General features: G+C 39.4%; 2 protein-coding genes across 3 annotated transcripts in view; one reads left to right on the plus strand and one right to left on the minus strand.

Moving 5' to 3' along the window:
* The window catches only part of Gstcd (glutathione S-transferase C-terminal domain containing), a 163,275-nt gene extending 159,484 nt beyond the window's left edge, over positions 1-3,791 (minus strand). The window contains exon 1 of the mRNA XM_004626703.2: positions 3,598-3,791. The gene's annotated coding sequence lies outside the window, so the exon portion shown is untranslated. The remainder of the gene's footprint in view (positions 1-3,597) is intronic.
* Positions 3,792-3,906: 115 nt separating this feature from the next.
* On the plus strand, positions 3,907-22,977 carry Ints12 (integrator complex subunit 12). Of its 2 annotated transcripts, none has more exons than XM_004626705.2 (7): positions 3,907-4,322; positions 9,484-9,648; positions 11,027-11,179; positions 13,533-13,720; positions 15,898-16,057; positions 18,470-18,616; positions 22,299-22,977. In XM_004626705.2, exons 2-7 carry the CDS (start codon positions 9,493-9,495, stop codon positions 22,878-22,880), a joined length of 1,386 nt encoding a protein of 461 aa, XP_004626762.1. In that variant the 5' UTR covers positions 3,907-4,322; positions 9,484-9,492; the 3' UTR covers positions 22,881-22,977. The 2 variants fall into 2 exon arrangements, with proteins under 2 accessions (XP_004626762.1, XP_023565854.1); XM_023710086.1 differs by having other exon boundaries at positions 3,907-4,143.
* Positions 22,978-23,069: the final 92 nt, after the last annotated feature.

Consider the following 23,069-nt stretch of genomic DNA (forward strand, 5'->3'; position numbering starts at 1 on the left):
AAAAAAAAAAAAAGAACAAAAAAAAAACCAAAAAACAAAATACATTAACTGTTTCCTGCAGTTTATGATACATGAGAAATTAAAATATGTGATAAAAAAAAAAAAAAAAAAAAAAACAATAACAAATGCTGGCACTGGTGATAGGAAAATGGAATCCTTCTCCACTGTTCATATAGACTGGTCTACACATACAGTGTAGACTGCTATGACCGTTGAAGAGATCTATGTTAGATTCCTCAAAAAACTAAGACTAGAAGTCCCATATGACCCAGCTATTTCTCTTCTTAGTATCTTCCTAAAACAAAACTATCATACCACAGGGATGTTTATAACACCAGTTTGTAACAGCTGAATCTTAGAAACAGGCCAAATTCCCAGCAACTGATGAACAGCTAAAAAAGATATGGTTTCTTTATACAGTGGCGTACCAATCTGCTATAAGAACAGATAAGCTTGTGACATTGCTAGGTCAATGGATACATCTTGAGGCCATACTCTTAAATGAAACTGGACACACATGTAAATACTGTATTGTAATTCTGATGTGAGAAACCAAAAATGTAAACAAAAACCAAAATGTACAACAGATATAATGAAATAGGAAGAAAATTTTCAAATGGGAAAGGGAACTAGGAAGGGTGGAGTGGGAAGGAAAAAGAAAAAATGAGAGGAGGAGAAAAATGGAAAGCTTTTGTAAATAAGGAGAACAAGGGTTGAAGGAAGGTAGGGGAATGGGGAAAAACAAGAACCATGTACAGAAACAAATTTCTTATAATGAATGTCATCATTGCTGGAAATATAGCTCAGTGGCGTAAGAGCCTGCCTGGCAAATGTAAGGTCCTGAGTTCAATCCCCGTATGTCATCATCATATATACCTCAAAGACACCAGAAACATAATCAAAGTAAATAAATGACACCAAAAAATTTTATGTGAATTGACATTCATGCAAAAGAACATAGATTCTAGTTACATAGCAAGTAGTTATGTATCCAAGAATTATACTTTAGCTAGACTAAATTCAAGTCCTTAACTCTGAATCTGTTATTATAAAACTTTTACCATAATTTCCTAATTTATAAAATATGAATGATAAAAAGTAGTACCTTATACAGTGTGCTCTGAAAACAGAACAGTTACTGTAAGTTCCTAAATAAATGGTACTGCTTTTAATTTTGAATTTTTGAAAGTGCTGGGGATTGAAGCTAAGGTCTTGCATAAACATACTGCTATTGAGCTAGTTAAATCTTCAGCTTCATAATTTATGCCCAAATTCTTTATCCATTGATATTTTTAAAATATACAAACTTTAAGGTATAATATCCAAACTATGGTTTACACTTCCAAATTTCTTCCTAGGAAAGGTGGATGATTCATGCTGAAAAGTTTTGTTGTTCAGATATTGAAAAATATTATTAACTAAGGCTGGAAGCCAGAAGGGAAGGAGGGAGGGAGGGAAAGAGAAAGAGAGAGAGAGAGAGAGAGAGAGAGAGAGAGAGAGAGAGAGAGACAGACACACACACAGAGAGAATGAATATAAATGTAGAAGTTGGATGTCCACATACATAATAACCAATTATAAAAAATATGGGGACAGTATGAAAATTTACAAACTTACTTAAAGCTTAAAACCTGTTTAAATTCTCTCCCACATCAGCTATCAGTTGTTCAACATTTTGAACTTTAGAACTTAGCTCCTATAGCTTTCATAAATCAGAACTACTTTGTTGCCAATCCCACCTATTTTATTACAATAACATAGGTTAAAAACAAAAAACCTCATTCCCCCCTGAAGATAACAGCTAACAACCTTAATACTAAAGATCAAACAAGAAAAAGCAAACTAAGTTTTACCAGAGCTCATTACCTTATGTAACGCAGGAAATAATTAAGTGCCAGAGGACAAAAGCTTATGATTGAAACCGACTATTTCCTTATCTGAGCAAGAACTCAGCAGAAGTTTTAAAGTAAAAAAGCTTACTGTAACTTTAGTCACAAAAGAAGTGTGTAATCTCTCTGGAGAATCAGGGACTCATCTGTTGCCATGGAGTCAGAATGCTGACAGCTGAGCCCGACCTCATAATTAATAGGGGATCTACAGCATCAAACGCTAACAGGTTAGAAACATCAGGAAAAAAAAAAAAAAAAAAAAAATCAAAACACTAATACCCACGGCAAACAACACGTATATTTGCTATGATCTAAATGGTTCGAATTTCTGCAGTGCAAGTACTAATCACAGCAGAATTCAGTAAGCTACTTTGAATGCAGTATTTGAGGATAACAACATACACTACAGTGTGTCAGTTGTCTAAGACCCAGAATTTGTTTCGAAGTCTGCTAAGTAGTTACTACCAGAAAGGCAATTTAGTTACTAAACAATAATAACAGGTACAAAGTAAAATATGTTTAAAACAAAACTTGGCATGATGCCCGGTACTCTGGATCAGGGTCCTGCATCATTCATCTACGTTCCCAACCCCACCCCACCCCTTTTTTTTTAGACTAGGTGTCGCCAAATTGCCCCGGTGGGACTGCCCCTGTGCTCTTCTCTCAGCGCTGGGATTACAGGCATGCACCACGGGCTTAGAAGTAGAAATCTGATTTTTTTTTTTTTTAAAGAGTAGGCAAACATGTTGAAAAAAGAAAGAAAAATGAAAGACTGAAAGAAAACCACGAATTTCTGATTTCTAAGTCTTCTTTTTGAAATCAGACCTCTTAAATCATACTTTTAAGATATTCTCAAACACCATTTCAGTAGTGAGTATGCTGACGGCAATCATCTCAGTAACGTACGGTCTCCAACAGGCAATTACAACATACAGCTTAATGTTTATTAAATGTCAGTAAATCACTCAGCTGTGTTTTAACAGTTTATTTTCATAATATTTAAACGGCCGTGTTTACAGGTTTTAAACTGTCGCATTCCTACATGTTAGGTTTTACCTTTTCTTCTGTAAACGCTTGTATAGATAAGCCTGGAAAATGTTATAGAAGTATACCAACTTCCTTATCAATGTTAGCGCAAGATGTATCACTAATACTGGCATTTGCTTGACATTCAAGAACGTATAGCATTAAGAGCAAAGAGGAAACTACTAAGCCACCTCGTTCCAAAGCCAGGAAAATGGGATGAAAAGGACGTAGAGAAGTGTAGATTTTTTTTTTTTTTTTTGAAACCAGGGAAATTTCAAGTTTAACACAAAGAAATATTTTATATAGGTAAATAAAACCCTGGAGAAACACTGCTTTGATGATGTGCCACAAGCAAACGTCCGCAGAGCAAGCAGCATTCGCACAACGTTTGCTCCAATTAGGAAGGGCTGCACTGGAAATCTACGAGAAAGAAAAACGTGAGACCCAAGGTCCTGTCACTACGCTGGACTGCGAACTTGTCACAGCCCTGGCAGCAGAGGGAAGGAGGGCCTGGCTGCGCACGCCGACCCGCGCGGCCCCCAGCTGCCCGGAGCTCCGGCCGCCGGCACAGGCCGAGGGGTCGCGGCGCGCTCCGGCCCTCCCCGCCCGGGGCCGCGGCCCAGGCCAAGCGAGCGCGCTCCGGGGTCGCGGGGCCGAGGACCCCGCCGGGCGCCCTCTTTACCTGGTCGCGGAGGCACGGCCAGGCAGGGAGGGCGCAGGAGGGCGACGGTGGCTCCAGCGTCCTCCCGCCAGCCCGAGCCGGGATCGAAGGCTCCTGCTGGGAGCTGCAGCCCGCCGAACCCCGGCTTCCAGAGCCGCGAAGGGAGAAAAACAGGCAGCTCGTGGAGAAGACTACCGCGCCACCACTCATTCATAATCCGGCGGACCGGAAGCCGGTGATTTGCGTCACTTCCTACTGTCTCTCTGCCAAGGCGGAACCTTTGTTTCCCACACTCGGAAGCCGGCGGCGCGGGGAACGATTCGGGGTGACCCCGGCCCGGACGGCGGGCTGGCGGGCGGAAGGGTGGGTGGCGCCGGCGGCGCGCTCGTAGGCGCGCGGATGCTCGGGGCTCGCCACGGAGCCTGTGGGGTCCTGGCCGCCGCGCTGCCGGAACAACAGCCTCGCTACTTGGGGCGTGGGTAGGGGGCTGCTCGCCCCGGCTTGGCTGCTCTACGCTTTCGGAGAGGGCTGAGCCTTCTCCCGGGGCGACGTGGACGGGACACGCAGGTGAGGACGCGGCGTGGGGCCGCGGAGCTGGAAGCCCGCCCCGGCCTCCCTTCTCGGGGCTCAGCCAGCCGCCTGCCCCCGCCCGAGTCCCTCCCAGCGCTTCTGGCCGCTAGCCGCTCGGATCACGTTGGAATCGGTGCCCGAGTCGCCTGGCCTGCCTTCCCAGGAGGGTCCCTAAGGTATCTATAACCCAGGCCCAGGTACTCTGTGGAAAGACTTTGAAAGAATGTTGATTGGAAAAGGGTTGCAGAAGCTTGTGAGGACGGGACAGGACGGCTCTCCGGAGCTGTTAGGAGATGTCAAAGCCAAGACTGCGCTGCTCCTGAGTACAGTAGGGTTCCTTTGCCTCGGGCGCATTCGGAGGATCGACTTTAGACTTACTCTGCGATGGGTAGGTAGGGTGGACATTGAGATACAAGGGAATGCATAAATTTACATATGAATGCTCAATTTAGGTTGGAAAGATCGTGGAAGCCCAGAAAGTACCATGTAAGTAGAAACCTGAATCATTCCTTCAGTAAGTATTTAAGCACCTGTCAAATTTCAAGGATTCGTGAAATGACAGTGAACACCAACAACCAAAAAAGTACCTGCTCAATTAGTTTACACCCTACTGGGATTAATGAATTTAAGCCAAGTGAAGGATTAAGAGTATTGTAGTTATAAACTTTATACAGTACAAATTCCCAGTCATGAAACTGGTGGTTTTGTTTTGCTTTTTGATATTTGTTTTTTAGGAGTAGGAGACTATTTCCTTTGTACTTTATGCAGAAATGAGCTGGCAAGTGACTAGAACTATGTGGGATGCTCTCCCCAACCCTTAAGAGTAGTGTAAAACTTGTGCAAGAGTATTAACATAGGAAGTCCAGGTATCATGAAAAGACACTAGAAAGTACACTAGGAGGAGAGCTTGCTAGTAGGATAAGGGATGAAAAAGCTCAGCTGTCACAGTTTTCATTCGATGTTACATCTGAACTGGTTTTTGCTTTTGCCCCTGCACCCCAGGTACTAGGGATTGAACTCAGGACCCTGTGCATAATTCTATTGAGCTATCTCCCTGGGCCCTTGAACTGTACCCCCCCCCCCACACCTCCCAGAGAACCAGGGATTGAACTCAGGCCCTTGCACTTGCCAGGGAAGTGCTTATTCTACTGAGCCATCTCCCCGGCCCCCTTGAACTGGTTCTTGAAAGGATTTGGAAATATGAAAAAGGATAAAAGCTCAGATGGAGAAAAAAAAATGATGTACCTGCTAGAGCTCTGCTGTAAGGAATATATGAGAAATGAATGGCAATTTTTGTCAGTTAATGATCTTTAATGCTAGGCTAAGAAATTTGCACTTGACTATATTTTGAGGGTGATGGGAAGTGTTAACTTTTCAGCAAGAAAATACAAATGAAAAGGAAAAAAACTTAATTTCAGAAAATTAATATGGCTAGTGTTAAAGGACAATAACTAGAATTAGTCTCGTTGAAATAAACTACCCTAGAGTTTGAATGGTATCAGTGCAATTGAGAATGAGACACGGAAAATGTTGGTGAGTGAGAATCGACAAGAAATCCCCAGTGATTGGATGTGAGTAGTAGGGACAGGCACCATGTAGGAAAGATTTTGGTCTCATACCTGATTAACAGAATTTTGTTAGTTATTGAAATAAAGTACAAGAAAAGGAACTTTTCTGGATAAGTCATTATTTCAGTTATAATTATAACTTAATTTTAGATACTGCTAAGGCAACCAGGTAAAGATGTCTACTAAACAGTTAGAAGTATGGGATTTGGGACTGGCAAGATAGCTCAGCAGAATAAGTGCCTGCGTAGGCAAGCACAGGGACTGGGTTCAATCCCCAGTACCACAGGCTGCACTGGCCCCGTCCCCACTTGCACCCCCACCCCCACCCCACCCACGGCACGCCTGTAATCCCAGCGCTGGGGAGGCTGAGAACAGCAGAATTACCATGAGTTGGAGTTGCCTAGTGACACGCTGTACCAAGTACATTTTACAAAAAGAGAAAGAGAGAGATATAGGATTTGAGCCAAAGGGGAGCACATATGAAATCACTTGTGTACATGTCATTGTTGAAGACATAGTGTGTACAGTGTTACCAAGGGAAACAGTGGTAACAGAACTAAAGAAGATAGGCAAGGATAGAGCTGAGCAATAGTGAAAACAACAGAGATGAAGAGATGGGCACAGTGAGTAACCAGAGACAAGAGGAAAACCAGCCTGAGCTCAAAGAGGAGGGCTTCCTAAAGTGGGGGTACCTAATGGATATTTAATTTGCCTGTGCTCACTGGGTACTCACCGTCTGCCAGGCACTGTAGTAGACACAGGTTGCCACAGTTGTAAAAACAATCCAGTGTCTGCCCTTGTGGCATTTACATTCTAATGAGAAAAATAGGCATTGTTTCTTTTCTTAATTTTTTTTTAAAGAATACAAAACAGTAAAAAAAAAAAAAAAAGCCTTAGAAACAATACAAAATTTCACTACACAAAGCGATAGAAATTGAACAGTGGTTATTCTATTACATGATGTTATCTTCAAATTACTTGTTTCAGTTACTAGATGTAAATGTGCAAAATTTTGTTAAAAAAAACAAAATACAACCAAAAAGTTGTAAAAAATTAAAAAAAAAATTTTAAGCAGTAACTACTTTCAAGACTGGCAGAGATCAGCAGTACAATATATATCTTTTTCCCTTCTTTCTTTTGTTCCTTCTCTCATCCCAGTTTTTACTTCCTGTTGAACAAATGCTTCCCCTTTCACAGTGTTTATTGTACCTTTCAGACTGTATTTACTCTTAGGTTCACACCAGGAAGACAATATGATGTTTGTGCATGTGAGTCTGATTTATTTCACTTACCAATACAGTCTCTACTTGTATTCATTGACCTATGAAACAGGCACTGTTTCCATAGCTGTGATGCCTGTTACTGGTATATGCTTTTGCACCATGTCACAGGAAGACTTCTATTTCTGTTGAGGAAATGTACAGAAAAAAACTGAGACTTGTATGACTAAGACAGGTACAGCACATTTGTTACCAAAGCATTGAGGAAAGAAAGGTATATAGCAGGGACTTGAGATTAGTCAGGTGGCAAGGATATGACATGGAACATTTGAGCCAGTGCTATTGGACCATGAGAAGTGAGTAAAGTACTTCAGATAAGTGACTCAATATGAAAAAATTGGGAGGTAAACGAGTAGTTTTGGGGGCCAGATAATAGATGAGGATAGACTGGTTTTGAGTGGAATGAGTAGTGAATAGAGAAGGTAAATGGATTTGACATACAAAGGGGAGAAGAGGTTAAACCTGCTTCCTAGGTTTCTGCAGGAGCAGTAGAATAGATATATCAAGAAGGGGTTTCTAGAGGAACTGTCTAAGGCATAGGACGATATGAACGGCTGTGTGAGGGACATGTCCCTTCCATAGGTGATCCCAATGACACAGCCCAGTCCAGCTGGCAGATCTGGAAAGAGATACATGGGCAGCAGAGACAAACTTATCACTTGCAAAAGCAAAACCAAAACCAGATCACATTGTCTAGGACAGTAGGTCTAAAGTGTAGAGCAGATCAGAATTGCCTGGTGTAAGTTTAACACAGATTCTGGGACCCACTCTGAGTTTCCTGCAGAAGGGCTATGGGGGCTTTTACAACCTTTTCCATATTTCCAAATCCCCTCAGTGTTATAGGGGGCTGCACTGGAGGACAGTTGTGGTAGGAAACAGAAGGAATGGGGCCCAGCAGAGATAGCTCAGTGGATTAAAGCACCTGCTTAGGCAAGCATAGGAACTGGTCTAATCCCCAGCACTACATGCCACTCCAGCCCTGGCTTGCTGAGCCAGCCAGAGTCTGGGCATAGTGGTGCACACCTGTTATCCCAGTGCTGGGGAGGCTGAAAGCAGGAGGATCACCATGAGTCTGAGCTCTATAGTGAGCCCCTGCAACAAGCAAATACATGAGAGAGAGAGAGAGAGAGAGAGAGAGAGAGAGAGAGAGAGAGAGAGAGAAGAAACAGAAGGAATGAAAGGAAAAACCACAAAAGTACATTACGCTCTGAGGAAGTTTTATTTTAAGAAAAAACAATTTGATAATTTTGAGGTTATCAAATAGATAATTAATACCTTCTTGGAAACTTAAAATAAGCCTAGGATTGTTTGTGTCTCTACTATCATATTTGGAAAGGGATGACAAAGAAAGGAATAAACAATCCATTTTTAGCCTGCACCTTCACATGCCAAGATTCAACCTAGAGCAAGTTTTAATGGCGTTATAAGCCCTTGGAAGTGTGAGATTACTGTGGAATTGCTGACATCCTCAGCTGTACCAGTGCACGTGTGTTGCATTATTATAATATTAGCCTCGAGGATGGAAGAGGATTTCAAATGGCAGTATGTTGATCAAAGGATTGAATACAAAGAATACATTTTTTCTGTGAGTAGTTCCTTGCCTGGAGAAGCATTTGAAAAAATGACAACCAGTAGAACCACCTGCTAGTATTGGTGTTAACTGAAAACAAAACTTTTTAATTTTGTAGAATTTCCAAAGCCTTTGATGTCTGTCTCCGATTGTCTCAGTTATACTTTGGGCTCCTGGGCCACAGAGCTCACTCTGGGTCCTGGGAGGTCTTTGTAGAGGATGTGGAGCCAGCCCCGAAAGCCTTTGCCTTTTAAAACAGGTTAATGCATGAGATACCACAGCCTGTGATCTGACAAGGTTGTCTTGAATGCATTTTCTGAGACATTCAACAGTTGGGGCAAAGGACTGCAGAAGAGAGAGAGAAGTCAAACCTTCTGCTGGACTGGGTAGCCAGTCATTTAATGCGCCTTTTACCAGTTGCCCTTGGGCAATACCCCCAGCCCCAACAGTGCATTCACATATACACTAAATCTTTGCCTTTGTGTGGGAAATCCGATTTGGTACCCCTCCAGGATTAGAGAAACTTCTCTAGTAACACACTGTGGAAGTGACCCTGAACAGTAAACTTGACCTGGGCGCAGCCGAGTTCTGCGTGCTGAAGCTGCTGGTGTGTTTGAGAACAGCTAGCAAGGGCAGCACAGAGATCTTACCTGCGCTGAAACCTTAGTCTACTACGTGCACACACAGATAACTGACCAAGCTAGTGGCCTCAGGAGGGAAAAAAGGCAACTAGATAATGACAGGCAGTGATGAGGAAGAAGTTTACTTTTTATCTGTAATAAGCTTTTGGCTATTTTAAATTTTATATTGCGCACAGTATCTGTCACAGTGTAAACAAAAGAACCAAGTAGATACAACTATTATGTACCATTGTATATTGTCTCTAAATTACTTCCTTCTCATTTTATTTCTCTTCCAGGTGTTTGCAATGGCCACAGCTGTGAACTTAGAGCTTGATCCCATTTTCTTGAAAGCACTAGGTTTCTTACATTCCAAGAGTAAAGATTCTGCTGAAAAGCTAAAAGCATTGCTGGATGAGTCTTTGGCTCGGGGCAGTGATTCAAGTTACCGTCCAACGCAGAAGGTACTTGCATGAATTAAAAAGCTTGGAGAGAGTTTTGCAGTGTAGTCAGCGATAATCTTTCCTGTGGCACAAAGATATCATTATATGTGTTCATTTCCTTCCAGAGAAATTTTCCTTTACACCACACAGAACAGTTAGTTTGGCCAGGGGATATTCTATCTTACTTCTTGATCTGTGTAGAAACCAACTTCTTAATGATTTACTTCAATTTCCAGCTATTTATGATCAGAATTTTTTTTAAAGCAGTTGAATTTAACCACAACTTTTAATTATTCTCTAATGTTTTAAGGACAAAAAATAATGAAGCAAAGCAACTTTTCAACAAAGTAAATTAAATACAAATAGGATGAATTAAGAGAAAAAGAAGGTTTGGGTGAAGTTAGAACTGGGTAGCTCCAGTCTTAATAATAACAGAGTAGCCAAGGATAGGCAGCTTTGCGGGATGAGAATCCTGTTTTGCAATATGAAATCTTTTTAAAATCCTGGGCTATCTGGGCAGATAGCTCACAGCCTAAGTGCCTGCCTGGCAAGCAAGGGACTGAGTTCCGTCCCTAGTACTGCATGCCATGCTGGCACCGATGCCACCCTGAAGCCAGGCATGATGGCCCACGCCTGTAATCCCAGTGCTGGGGAGGCTGAGAATAGAGGCTCACTACAAGTCTGAACTGTGTAGCAAGACCCTGCATCAAATAAATAAATAAAATCTCAGGCTATCTCTTAGAGTCACTGTGATGATACTGTATCATGAATGTTTTCTGTATGCAGTCCAAATGGTTTAAGTGTATAATTTTAGATGATAACAATTGTTTGGTATAGGTATATTTTGTTTTCTTCGTTTTCCCAAAAAGAAATACCTATCTCTTTTTGTTTATTGGTGACATAAGAACTATGTTACAGATAGAGTATATAAAGTGGTGTAGTATCTACTGGATATAATAGGACTATGACAGCACATGTTGTGTTCTCGCTAATACCTTCTAAGACTTTTCCCAGCCCTTCTTAAGCTCTAGTCCTGAATCTCCAAGTCACTCCAGATTGGGGACCTGAGTACTAACTGGGAAGCAGGTGAAGGGCACTGACAAGTTCTGGTCCTAGTCAGAAGCTCGTGACAACATCCAGCCCCAGACTCCATGCCAGGGCTGCAGGGAGTTGGTGTCACGCAGCCTCTGTCTTATAGCTGGGGCAGCATCATGTCTAAACTTAGGGGCTCTGCACTGTGCACCAGTTACCTCAGTACAGCCACTCCAAAAGTGTGCCGCACTGCCTGTAACATGGTATCTTCCTTTTCAGCTTAAAATTGTTTAAATTTCCTATGTATTCTTTTTCACTTTGTGAACTGTCTGAGTAAGTACTGGTGTCTTTTAATTTTACCCTTTAGGATGTGGAACCACCCAAAATTTCAAGCACAAAATCTATTTCTATTAAGCAAGAGCCCAAAACGTCATCTAGTCTTCCTTCTGGCAATAACAATGGCAAAGTCCTTTCAACTGACAAGGCCAAGAAGGAGGCTGAGAAGAGGCCTGCTGATAAAGTAAGCTTTTATTCTAACTTAGTTTATGAAAAAGCAAGTCAGTTGTTCCATGGGCAGAAAGGAACTATGTTTTATGTGTACTTTTATGTAATAGTTTTAAGTATATAATAATCACTCAGAAGATACATTTTAATGGCCATATATGTTGACTTGTTGAAAAGAGAGTACAAGTTGGAAACTTTTTATTAACCATTTATTGAAGCATTATCAAATATTTGAGCCCTTTGTGTATATTAATTTCAGAAGTATACTTCATATCTTAGAGATTCTTGTCAGGATGTTTATTGAGTAGTAGAAATAAAATGTGGAAAATTAAAAAAAAAAAAAGTGAAAACAGAGAATACCTGGGTATGGTAGCACATACATATGAGTTCAAAGCCAGCATGAACAACAAGAGCAAAAGCTTGTCTAGAAAGAAAAAAAAGAAAAAGAAAAGTGGAACCTTATTCTTGAAGGCAAGGACCTTAATAGAGCCATAGATAGTTCTTGGACTATATATTTTGGTTGATTTCTGCGAATATTAAGATTTTAGCAATTAATAAAAAATCTTCAGTGATCCTTGCTATAAAAGTGGAGTATATTATCCCATATATTCCTTCCTTTTGGTAAGTAGTAGCTTTTCATCAACTATTGAATATTATTTTTATGCTTTTAAGCTTTTTTTTTTGCAGTACCATGGATTGAATTCAGGACCTTGCACTTGCTAGGCAAGCGTTTACTCTACCAAGCTATCTCCCAAGCCCCTATGTTTTTAAACTTATACAAATGGTATTCTATGTTTTATGTCCTTTTTTAAAATTTATTTTATTTATTTATTTATTTTTTGGCAGAACCAGGGATTGAGCTCAGGCCCTTACGCTTGCCAGGGAAGTGCTTATTCCACTGAGCTATCTCCCCAGCCCCCTAAATTTTTTTTATTTTTTAAAGAGTACAAAATAGTATTGAAACAAAAAAATACAAATGATATAGAATTTCACTAAACTAAATAATATGAATTTGACAGTATTTGTGTATTGCATACTGTTGTCTTCAAATTAGTTGTTCAGATTACCAGATATATACCTGCAAAAGTGGAGGAAAAAAACCAAAAGTTATAAGAAATTAAGAAGAGAGAAAAAGGAAAAAAAGTTGAAAGACCAAAAAAACAAAAACAAAAAATTAAGATTAAATGCTCATTTCTAATCTCTTTCTGTGTCCTTTGTTTTTCTACTTAGTAATATGCTTTTGAAATTTATGTTGATATTGATACCTGTGGATCTAAGTATTTCTTTTAGCAACCATGTCATATTCATTCTATGAATGTATGTGTGTATCTGTTCCCCTACTGAGGAGCAGTTGGCTTATTTCTGCTTTGGAGCGTCAGTGAGCTCTGAGATGCTTTATGCATACCTTCTGGGGACATGGTCATAGTCTTTATAAGATGTATATCTACATATGTAAGAGGGTATGTACGTCTTCTACGTTCCTAGGCATTGCTAAGTTGCTATTCAAACAGAGATACTAAATGTATATTTTTACCACTAAAGTACTATATGAAAATTACAAATCCTCCAAGTCTTATCAGAATTTAATTTTTGCCAGTCTAACAGGTTTATCTAAAATACTTAATAAGGGCCAGCCAAATAGCTCAGCGGATTAAAGGGCCTGCAAGCAGACTCAGGGGCCAGCGGTTCAATCTCCGGGCCTGCTGCCAGCCCCACCCCCGTGGCTCTGAGACAGCAGTTGAGACTGGGCGTGGTAGTGCACGCCTGTAATCCCAGCTCTTGGGAGGCTGTCAATAGGCAGATAACTATGAGTCCGATCTAGTAGTGAGAACCTGAACACCCTGTAGACCCTTCCCTAAAATATGTTAAAAAAAAAAAAAAATACTTATAAAGAAGCCAAATCAGTTGGAAGAAAATATGTCAATGTACTAATTCTGTATGGCTATAAGAAAGATTATTACTTGTTTCAATTCATTTTAAATATCATTTCATAATTTAGGATATTTAAAATAAAAATAGCTTTATTAATGCTGTGATTCCTCAAGTTAAAGCATCTTGTTAGAAAAAAATAGTGTAAGAAAATTCATTGAACTTCTAAAAATTCCATAGTAGATAAAAGAGTACAAAGAGAAATATAAATACAGACTTAAGATGTTTTGATTCATGTATTTCTATCTTGCAAGGTTTTTTTTGAACATACTGCTTGTAAATGAAATGTTGTTCTACAGATCTTTATTTGTACATCTATCTCAAACTACAAAAATACCTATAAATGTACTTGGTCATTGTATACCATCCACCTTTTGCCTTGGTGATTTATAATTTATATTCATTTTAATTATCATTTTCTGATTGGTTCCTTGGTGCAGATGAAGTCAGACATCACTGAAGGAGCTGATATTCCAAAGAAACCTAGATTGGAGAAACCAGATACACGATCCTCTCCCATTACTGTCCAGACCAGCAAGGATTTAGCTATGGCTGACCTTTCGAGCTTTGAGGAGACAAGCGCTGATGATTTTGCGATGGAGATGGGATTGGCCTGTGTTGTTTGTCGGTGAGTCACACCTGGCTACAGATTCTGTTGTTTCTTTGAAAAACAGCAAACAGCTCCCTCCACAAAAATGTCTCTGTAATTCTTAATTTTTGTTTTAGGAAGATGCAAAAGAAATAGATTATGTCTTATGAACTTCCCATGTAACAATATAACATCTAGAAAATTGTCAAATATTTTATCTTCCTGACTTTGGCTATGGATTTTATATTGCTGTGGTTGCTTTTAGGTTTTGTTCACATGAGGCTCCTCCACTGAGCTGCACCCCAGCCCTGAAGCCCGGACTACTGCTTCTTTAATCTATTTTCTGCATTCTTGAGTTCTGGAGGGACATTGTTTATTATTATGCTTTAGTGTGGAGGAATCTGTTCAGCAGACTGACTTATTTCTTTCTTTTTAAGAAGTCTGTGTTGCCATTTTTTTCAGAATTTTTGCTAGCACTTATTAAAATTGTATATTTTCAAAATAAAATTATATATTTCCTAAAACACAATTAAATATTTTCTTAAAGATAGTAAAAATAAAAGGAATGTAGGTTATTCTGAGTGATGCTTTAACCATTAAATACATAATTATAAAAACTGGAGCCAGGGAGATGGCTCAGTAGAATAAGTGCTTCTCTGGCAAGCGCAAGGGCCTGAGTTCAATCCCCGGTTCCACAAAAAATAAATAAATAAAAACAACTAGTTCTGTTGTTAGTAGAGGATACAGTTTTAAAATCAGAAATAACTAGGTTTTGAACTCCATGTCAAGAGCTAGTCTTTAATTACTTTTTAAATATTTTTTAATTAATTAATTGGTATAGGATCTTTCTATACAGCTCAAACTTGTAGTGATCCTCCTGTCTTAGCCTCCCCATTGCTGGGATTACAGGCATGTGCCATCACACCCAGTTTTTGTGGCTGGCACAGTGCTCCTGTGGTTCCAGGGCCAGCATGGCACAGCATGCAGTACGGCAGATCGAACCTGGATCCTTGCACTTGCTAGGGGGTCACTTAGACTGCCAAGCTATCTCCCCAGTTCTAGTCTTTAATTATTAATGGTTTTCATTGACTGACACATAAAAAAGATTGCCATTTCTGGTGTTCTTTGCCTCAGAAATGATAAACCCTGGTTCATGAGGACTGACTGGGCTTGTGTCCCTGAAGAGAGTTGGTGTGCTGTGAGCAAGATATGCTTCTGAGTAGGGTCAGGGGTTGGGACTTCCTGGGTTTCACATGTATTTGGTTACTTCCACTATTATCTACCATCAAAGTTATTGTAGGGACTTGTCGGTCTCTCAGTTTACTCCAGGGAGAAACTGCGGCAGGAATGAGAAAAAGATAGACAAGAGATGAGAGCTGGCTTCAGGTGGGAGCATGTTTGCCTGATGGGCAAAGGATTCAAATAACAACAGTAAGGCTGTTTATGTGTGTTCTTGCATAGTTAGTATCAGCAGACATAGGGTTGCCTAGCAACTAATGACTAAAATTGTCCAGGCAGGATGCTTTTCGCAAGACTGAGGTAGCCTGACTGCTTTAGCCACTGTGGCTTTGTCCTGCCCTCACACGTGTGATCACTTTCCAGCTTTAGCCACTCCCAGCAGGTATCAGTGATTAATGGTAGGGTGTTAATGGGAAGAGAACTAGTAAATGTAGCCCTTCCTCATGAGCCTTACTGTGGTAATCTAAGACTGTGGAGTTTGCTTTTTGTGTTGTCAGAACTTCCACAATCCTGAAAGCTATTTTTTTACATTCTGGTCAGCTAATGAGATATTAGTCGAACACCCTGTGTGTGAAGAACCATATGCTACCTAAGCTCTATGGATAGTTAGGCTGAGACCCACCTTCAGGTAACTCTTCCTAATGAAGAAAGAAGTGCAGTCACCTAGCATAAGGAGTGTAACAGAAAAAGTAGAATTGTTTCCTGAGGCGGTCAGAATCAAGGTCTCTTGCCCTCTGGGAGGAAGAAAAAGAGCCCAAGAATACAGCCCAGCTGCCAGCATTGGATGTATTTATGGTTGGGCATAAACTTCAGAGACATGAAGTGTTTGTGCTGAGTTTCTGTTCGGGTTCACAGTTTTCTTTGTTTTTTTCTGGTTTTTTACTTTTACTATATAGAGCTTTACTAGAACAACCCTGCAATAACTTTGAATTGTTTTATCCAAAAATATATAATGTTTAATGGTATGTTTTTCTTAGACAGATGACAGTGGCATCAGGTAATCAGTTAGTGGAATGTCAGGAGTGCCATAATCTCTACCACCAGGACTGCCACAAGCCTCAGGTGACGGACAAGGAAGTGAATGACCCTCGCCTGGTGTGGTATTGTGCCCGATGCACCCGGCAGATGAAGAGAATGGTAGGAATTACAGTTTTCTCTGTTTTAAATAGTCTTTGATGCTTTTTCATTGATGAAGTGCTTTCAGGATAAATATTTGGACATTAACACTTTGAGAAAGCAAATACTATAAGCTTATTATTTAAATGTTTGTGTACATAGTATGCATATGTAATTTATGTTTGTATGCCAAAAGTCCAAACCATCTTGTATGCATTCCTGTCTGTTCACCTCTCTGTTCCTCTTTGTTCCTGCTTGTAATAAGGCAGGTTGAAGCCCAGCCTGGGAAACCTAGCAGTTTTTCCTGTGGTGAGATCCTGTCTCAAAAATAAAAATACAAAGGGCTGGAGATTGTGCTTAGGATAAAGGCTAGGAATGACAACTAGTACTGAAGAAAAATAAAAAGAAGGGGAAGAGGAGAGGTGTTGGGGAGAAGAGGAGGTAGAGTTGTTTCTTTACTTCTTTTCAAGCACATTTAGAATTAACCTAAATATTTCATCTGCTTCAGTATTCTGAGGGGCTCTCAGTTACTTATCTAATGAGATTAGACTCCTTTGGATATATATATATATATATATATGAATGGTCCCTTTCTTTTTGACCTACTGCTTTTATCCCAGTGCTTCACCATGCACCGATGTGATATGACACTAACTATACATGCTCTGAATGTTCGTATTCCATATGTTTTGTTTCCAAGCATCTGCTTCTTGTCTAGCGTAGTTTTTTGTTTTTTGGTACTGGAAATTGAACTCAGGACCTAGCACTTGCCAGATAGCCACTTAAGCTGCTGAGCTATCTCTCTGGCACACTAGCGTAGTTACTTTTTATCTGTTTTGCCAATTAAATGTTCAATTCATTTGTCAGGATGGGCAGGTCTCATTCCTTAGTATAGCATCAAAGCAGAGCTCGGGACAGGTCACTTTTTTTTTTTTTTTTTTTTTTTTTGGGGGAACTGGGATTGAAGTCAGACCCTTGTGCTTGCCAGGCAAGCACTTATTCTGCTGAGCCATCTCCCCAGCCCCAGACAGGTCACTTTTGAATTGTGTTGTTTTCACTGTGAGCTAAGAGGAACTGTAGATTTAGTGCCAGAAATCAACACTCAGACCAGTCTGTAAGCTCCCAGTGTAACTGTGGATCTGTAAAGATTAACAGTGACTGTGTGATAGCTGCCCGGAGAACAAGAGCTTCTGCACTCCATTTCCTTATCCATCTCAAGTAATGATGAGGAATAAATGGTAACTGCTGTTCCCAGCACTTGGCATGTGCAAGACGTGTGCTGAACTCTTTATGTGATTACAGCTCATGCCTGCAGACCAACTGTTTAGACAGATGGTGCAGAAGTAGGTGAGGCAGGCTTCAGCCCTAGTTCAGGTGACTCCCCAAAATATTCTCAAACACTGCTTCATACTATGTAGTAGCTTTTACTCTATACTTGTAAAGTGCTAAGAAGCTAAGCTGAAAAGTGACTAGCGTTCATAACAAAACTAATATATTTAGTTAAAAATAATGAAAAAAATCAACTGTGCATCCAAGTAAAGCTAGTTTTTGTTTCAATAAAGGAAGAGTGGATAAAATTCTTCCTTGACATCAGAAATTTGTACTTAAGAACTTTCTGTAAGGACCTGATTTATCTAGTTGTGCAATATGGGACAGTGTCAGAAAGGTTCACTAGTAGTGTTTTTACCTTTCTCTATCTGTATTTAAGACCATATAAATTATTTGTTTTTCACTCACCCACAGTCACCAGAGATTTTTGCCTGGGCCCTGTGAAGGCAGTGTTTGGCTCACTCTCTAATGAGATGTGTGAAAGGTACCTCGCAGTGAGGAGAGCTCAGGAGCACAGCTGACACACACGGTTGGCCTGCTGTGCACATAGGTGCAGCATCGGTGGAGTAAACCAACTCTAGCCTGGAGGAGAAAATTGCATTGGCAGTCAACACAGACATTTTTTTTCTTGGTTGAATACAGCATGTTCTTACATAGCATATATATCATATTGGTATAATAAAAATGATGTAAAGCTAACAGAAGGGCATGTGTAGGTTATATGCAAACCCTATATCATTTTCTATAAGGGATTTGAGCAGCCACAGATTTTGGAAATGGGGTTGAGGTGGGGTGGGGCAGGCCAGAGCCTTGCACCAAGGATGCTATATTAAGCTTATGAATTTCCTTTCAAAATAGTTGGGTTTATCTTGTTAAGATGGTATTTAACCAGCAGTAATCTGCATGATTTCTAATGTCTACTATTATCATTACTGTTGAGAAACTATTGAAATCTAAAACTATTAATAATATGACAAGCAGTCTTTTATTTTTTTAAATTTTCAACTCTTTCCATTCTACAACTTGTCCTATAATAAAGTTTAATTATATTTCTTGTATAGTCAATTACGATTTTGTATCCAATTTATTCACTGACCTTTGCAGGCTCAGAAAACTCAGAAGCCCCCACAGAAGCCAGCTCCTACAGTGGTGTCCACAGCCCCAGCCGTCAAGGATCCCTTGGTTAAGAAACCAGAAACGAAGCTCAAGCAAGAGACCACCTTCTTAGCGTTCAAGAGGACAGAAGTCAAGGTACAGTGCTTCTGCTTGCATCCACACTCAGGTCTTCATTTGATCAGGAACTTGCATTACATTCTGAATACCTCTTCCTGCAGTGGCCGGGATTCTGCTCCTTGGGCTGCTTGTGCCACCTGGCCTCTTCACGCTTTTTCTTCTTACTTCTTAGCTACTGAAGAAGTTTTCTTACTCTGTTTTGTTCTTTTTCTTTCTTCTACTGCCAAGAAATTTCTCTTTTTATTTTTAGATTTTGTTTTTTAACAAGAAAAAATAGTAAAAAGAAAAAAAATTAGAAACAATACAAAATTTCACTAAACAAAATGATACAAATTCAGCAACGGTTGTTAAGTTGCATATTGTCGTTCAAATTAGTTCTTCAGATTATCAGATATGAGCATGCAAATTGGTCAGAAAAAGTTATAAAAAATTTAAAGAGGTCTGGGAAGATAGCTTGGCAGTCTCAGTGCCTGCCTGGAAGCACAAGGACCCAAGTTCAATCCCTGGTACCACATGCCATGCCAGCCCCGAAACCAGGCATGGTGGTGCACACCTGTAATCGCAGCACTGGGGAGGCTGAGACAGGAGGATCACTATGCATCTGAACTGTGTACCAAGACCCTGTATCAAATTTAACAAATTTTAAAAATTAAAAAGGAGAACAAAACAATTTAAGCATTAACTGCTCCTTTCAATAGACCAGCAGAAATCAGTAGTACAATTGTCCAAGCTATCCTTTACATATATATTTTTTTTTCCCCTGTCTTTTTTCTGTTTGGTTTTTTTTTTTTTTTTTTTTTTTTTTGTCCTCTCCCTCCTACCAATTGTCCTTTTCCTCTGAACAGTTTCTGTCCATTTTGGGGTATCTGTTGCACCATTCAGATTGTATTTGCTCTTTCAGGTGCTTACATTAGCAAGACAATATGATATTTACACATGCAGGGTTGATTTATTTCACTTACTTGCATGGTCTCTGGGTGTATCCACTTACCTATAAAAGCCTCGAGTTTATCTTTTCATAGCTTAGTAATGCTTCATCCTGTCTACTTCTTACACTAAGGGCCTGTCCTGCCTCCAGAGAGCATCGCTTTCCTCAGTCCAGGTTTGCATCGTTCACATCACTACGTTATTGATAGCACTTAAGCCTTAGGATATCCTGCAATAAATATGTATCTAGTCTAGGTGATAACAAAAAGAACACTCTTACTGAGGTGTATATTCCAATAAATGGAGTACTAAAACTTGGAAAAAACAAAATATCAATCCCAAATTCTCCAAGATAGATCCCAGAAAATTCTAATGACAACTTTTCTCAAGAGCTGTAAGTAGCAAGCTAAAGAACCTTGCTATGATGCTGGGAACGTATGACTGTATAGTATTCTGAGAAAGACACAAGTTTTGTTTTCTGATCTTTTTTTTTTTTTTTTTTTTTTTTTTGTAAGGTAACTGGAGAAGAGTTGATATCCAAGGTATATCCATTACTGTTTTTTCAGATAGGAACTTGGGAATTGCAATAGAAGTAAGAATAATTTATTAAAAGTAATTAGAGTTACTGTACTCTTTACTTACTCATTCCTGGTAGGTTGTTGTTTTTTTTTTTTTAACCATGTCACTACTAATGTTTCTTTTTAGAAAATCCAGCATAAAATCACTTTATGGCAAATACAGTCTCAGCTGTCATTTTGTCTGAGAGGCTTTGGTGTTTTTGATTAAAATGAATATATTTTTTACTGTCCCCATAAATAGGTGGACTCATGTAAGTACATGTTAGTGAAATGCTTAAACTTGACCTTTAAAATATAAGTAGCATGTAAATATATTAGATCACACATGTACATTGTTAATTTTATCATATTTGTTCTTTATAGGAAATATATATTCAAGAATTAAATATTGTCATACTGTTAAAAAAATAAAAAAATTTAAAAATGAATATATTTTTGATAGGAAAAAACTTTGTTTTCACTTGCATATTAAAAGGAAATGACTTTCTAACTAGAATGAAAAAAAATTGTAGTTTAAAATATGTGGGAAATTTATTTTCCACACTGAAATAGTAAGAAATTAGTTGGTCCTCCTGTTTGTGCTATTTTACATCTATGTCTCTGGATAGTATTAGAAACCAATTGTCATTTTGTTGAAAAGCAGTAATACCAGGTAGCAGCAAGCCATCAAAATAAAATGCCAAACATATACAACTTGTTTTCTTGTTTATATTTCATAAGTGTTAGTCTTTTTAATTATTTCATATGGGTTTCCCTTGTTGTAGTTTGTTGAAAAATCATTTAGTTATATGGCAGACAATTTTATGTTTAATAGAAAGGAAAGGGGTAAAATTAAACCTTTTAAAGTTGAAAATCAATTTACTGTATTTGTCTCCTTTGCTTCCTTGACTAGCTTTGTCTCACTATCCGTGTGCATTTCTCCTGGCATTTAAGATTTATGTAACGTTTTCCTCATCAGGACAATCTGATGAGATGGTTGTCATCTGATGTTATAAAAAGAAACCTGTCATTTCTCAGAGCACATTAACAGTGTCTGGACTCTTGGATGTAAGATTCCCAGAGCGTTCTAATCCAATTACTTTTCTGTTGCTTAAAGATGTTCCCATGCAGACAATATTCAAGGTCTTTTGTAAAAGCTGAAATTGTTTTAAAAACTCTTTCAGGGTAAAGTTCTAAAATACAGTATTTTAAGCCTATCACAGCTATTTTTAAAAGTAGAATGGTATTTTTATAAGTCTTTACTCATGTGTAAATCTAATTCTTACTATGAAGATAGTGTCAGTAAGTAGTTTGATTCAAAATTAATTGGAACAAAGTAGGTTTTTGCCTAATATGAAAGTAACAAGGTTTGTTCTGGTGTGAATAAGATCATTACTGTGAGCTTTTCATTGGCTGAATCAAGAAGGTAGCAGAGACACTGAAGTGCCAGGAGTGACTCAGACCCACCCCACTCCACTGTGTGGCCTCACAGTTGAAGTCCATTAGGTGAAGGCAAGCACTTGCCACGTGGTACTTCTAATGGAGTCATGGATTAAGTGTGACTCTTCACTTAGGAGCTCTTTTCTCCTTAATATATCTTGTGAGTTACATACTTCCAAGTAGCTGACTTTTCACCTCTGCATGTATTTGTAGTGCTGTGGCTCAAAATTTGGTAGCAACTTTTTCTTCTCAATGCAGCCTTCAATCTGTATATAGATGTTTTCTTTTTTAAAAATTTTTTGTACATAGTCACTCACTAATTATTTTCTGACTATCTCAGGCATCCTGACAATATCTTGGGTATGAGCATTTTTGTCCACTAAGTATAGCTTTACTTTTTAAAATGAATTAGATGTCTTTCTTAGCTAGGTTATACTTTCTGGCTCAAAAGAATTAGTTAAAGCACTAATTCCTATTTTTCTATTTTGCTATGGCTTCTAACTGAATCTAAAAGCAATTTCAAACCAAAATAATGACATTTAGAAATTTCTATTTTACAAATGGTTACACACCCATTACCTATAGAAAAGTTTTGTTCTTTGTGCTTTTTCACATCAGTATCATAAGAGCATCATTTTGTGGCATGGCTTAAATTTTCTAAGGTATTACTTTGGTTTAAAAAGTATAACAAGAAAGCTTATTACACAGGCAAGATTCTGCAAACCATAGGGTTTGGCTCTGCATGGCTTTAATGTAATATTTATCTTTTTTTGTAGACATCTACCGTTATATCAGGAAGTTCTTCTAGCACCAGTGTTTCCTCTTCTGCAACCAGTGGCCTCACTGGATGGGCTGCTTTTGCAGCCAAAACATCCTCTGCTGGGCCATCAACAGCAAAACTGAGTTCAGCAACACAAAACAGTGGGGGGAAGCCAGCTGCCTCCGCAGCCAACCAGAAGCCCGTGGGTCTGACAGGACTGGCGACATCATCCAAAGGTGCACTAGGATCCAAGATAGGTCCAGGCAGCAGCACTTCCCCCACCGTGTCACTGAAACCGCCACCTCCTCTGACCCTGGGCAAAACCGGCCTTAGCCGCTCCGTTAGTTGTGACAATGTCAGCAAGATAGGTCTTCCAAGTCCTACTAGTTTAGTACCAGGAAGCAGCAGCCAGCTGAGTGGGAATGGAAACAGCGGCTCATCGGGACCCAGTGGAAATTCCACCAGCAAAACCACCGAAGCCAGCAGCACGCCCTCAGCATCCCTTAAGGGTCCAACGTCTCAGGAGTCACAGCTCAACGCCATGAAGCGCTTGCAGATGGTCAAGAAGAAAGCTGCCCAGAAGAAACTCAAGAAGTGAAGTGGTTGTATGTCTTATTGCCATGGAGAGGAAGTGGCCACTATAGGACAATGGACTGCCGGATTCCATAATTTAATAAAAGTCTTGATAATCCCTCTTTATTGTCTCTTACTTAAAATATTAAATATTATTTTGCAAGATGTGGAAACTTTACTTTAAATGTCTAATAGTTTTATTTTAATACTTTCC

The sequence above is a fragment of the Octodon degus genome, unplaced genomic scaffold, assembly GCF_000260255.1.
Source record: "Octodon degus isolate 3935 unplaced genomic scaffold, OctDeg1.0 scaffold00016, whole genome shotgun sequence".
NCBI lineage: Eukaryota > Metazoa > Chordata > Mammalia > Rodentia > Octodontidae > Octodon > Octodon degus.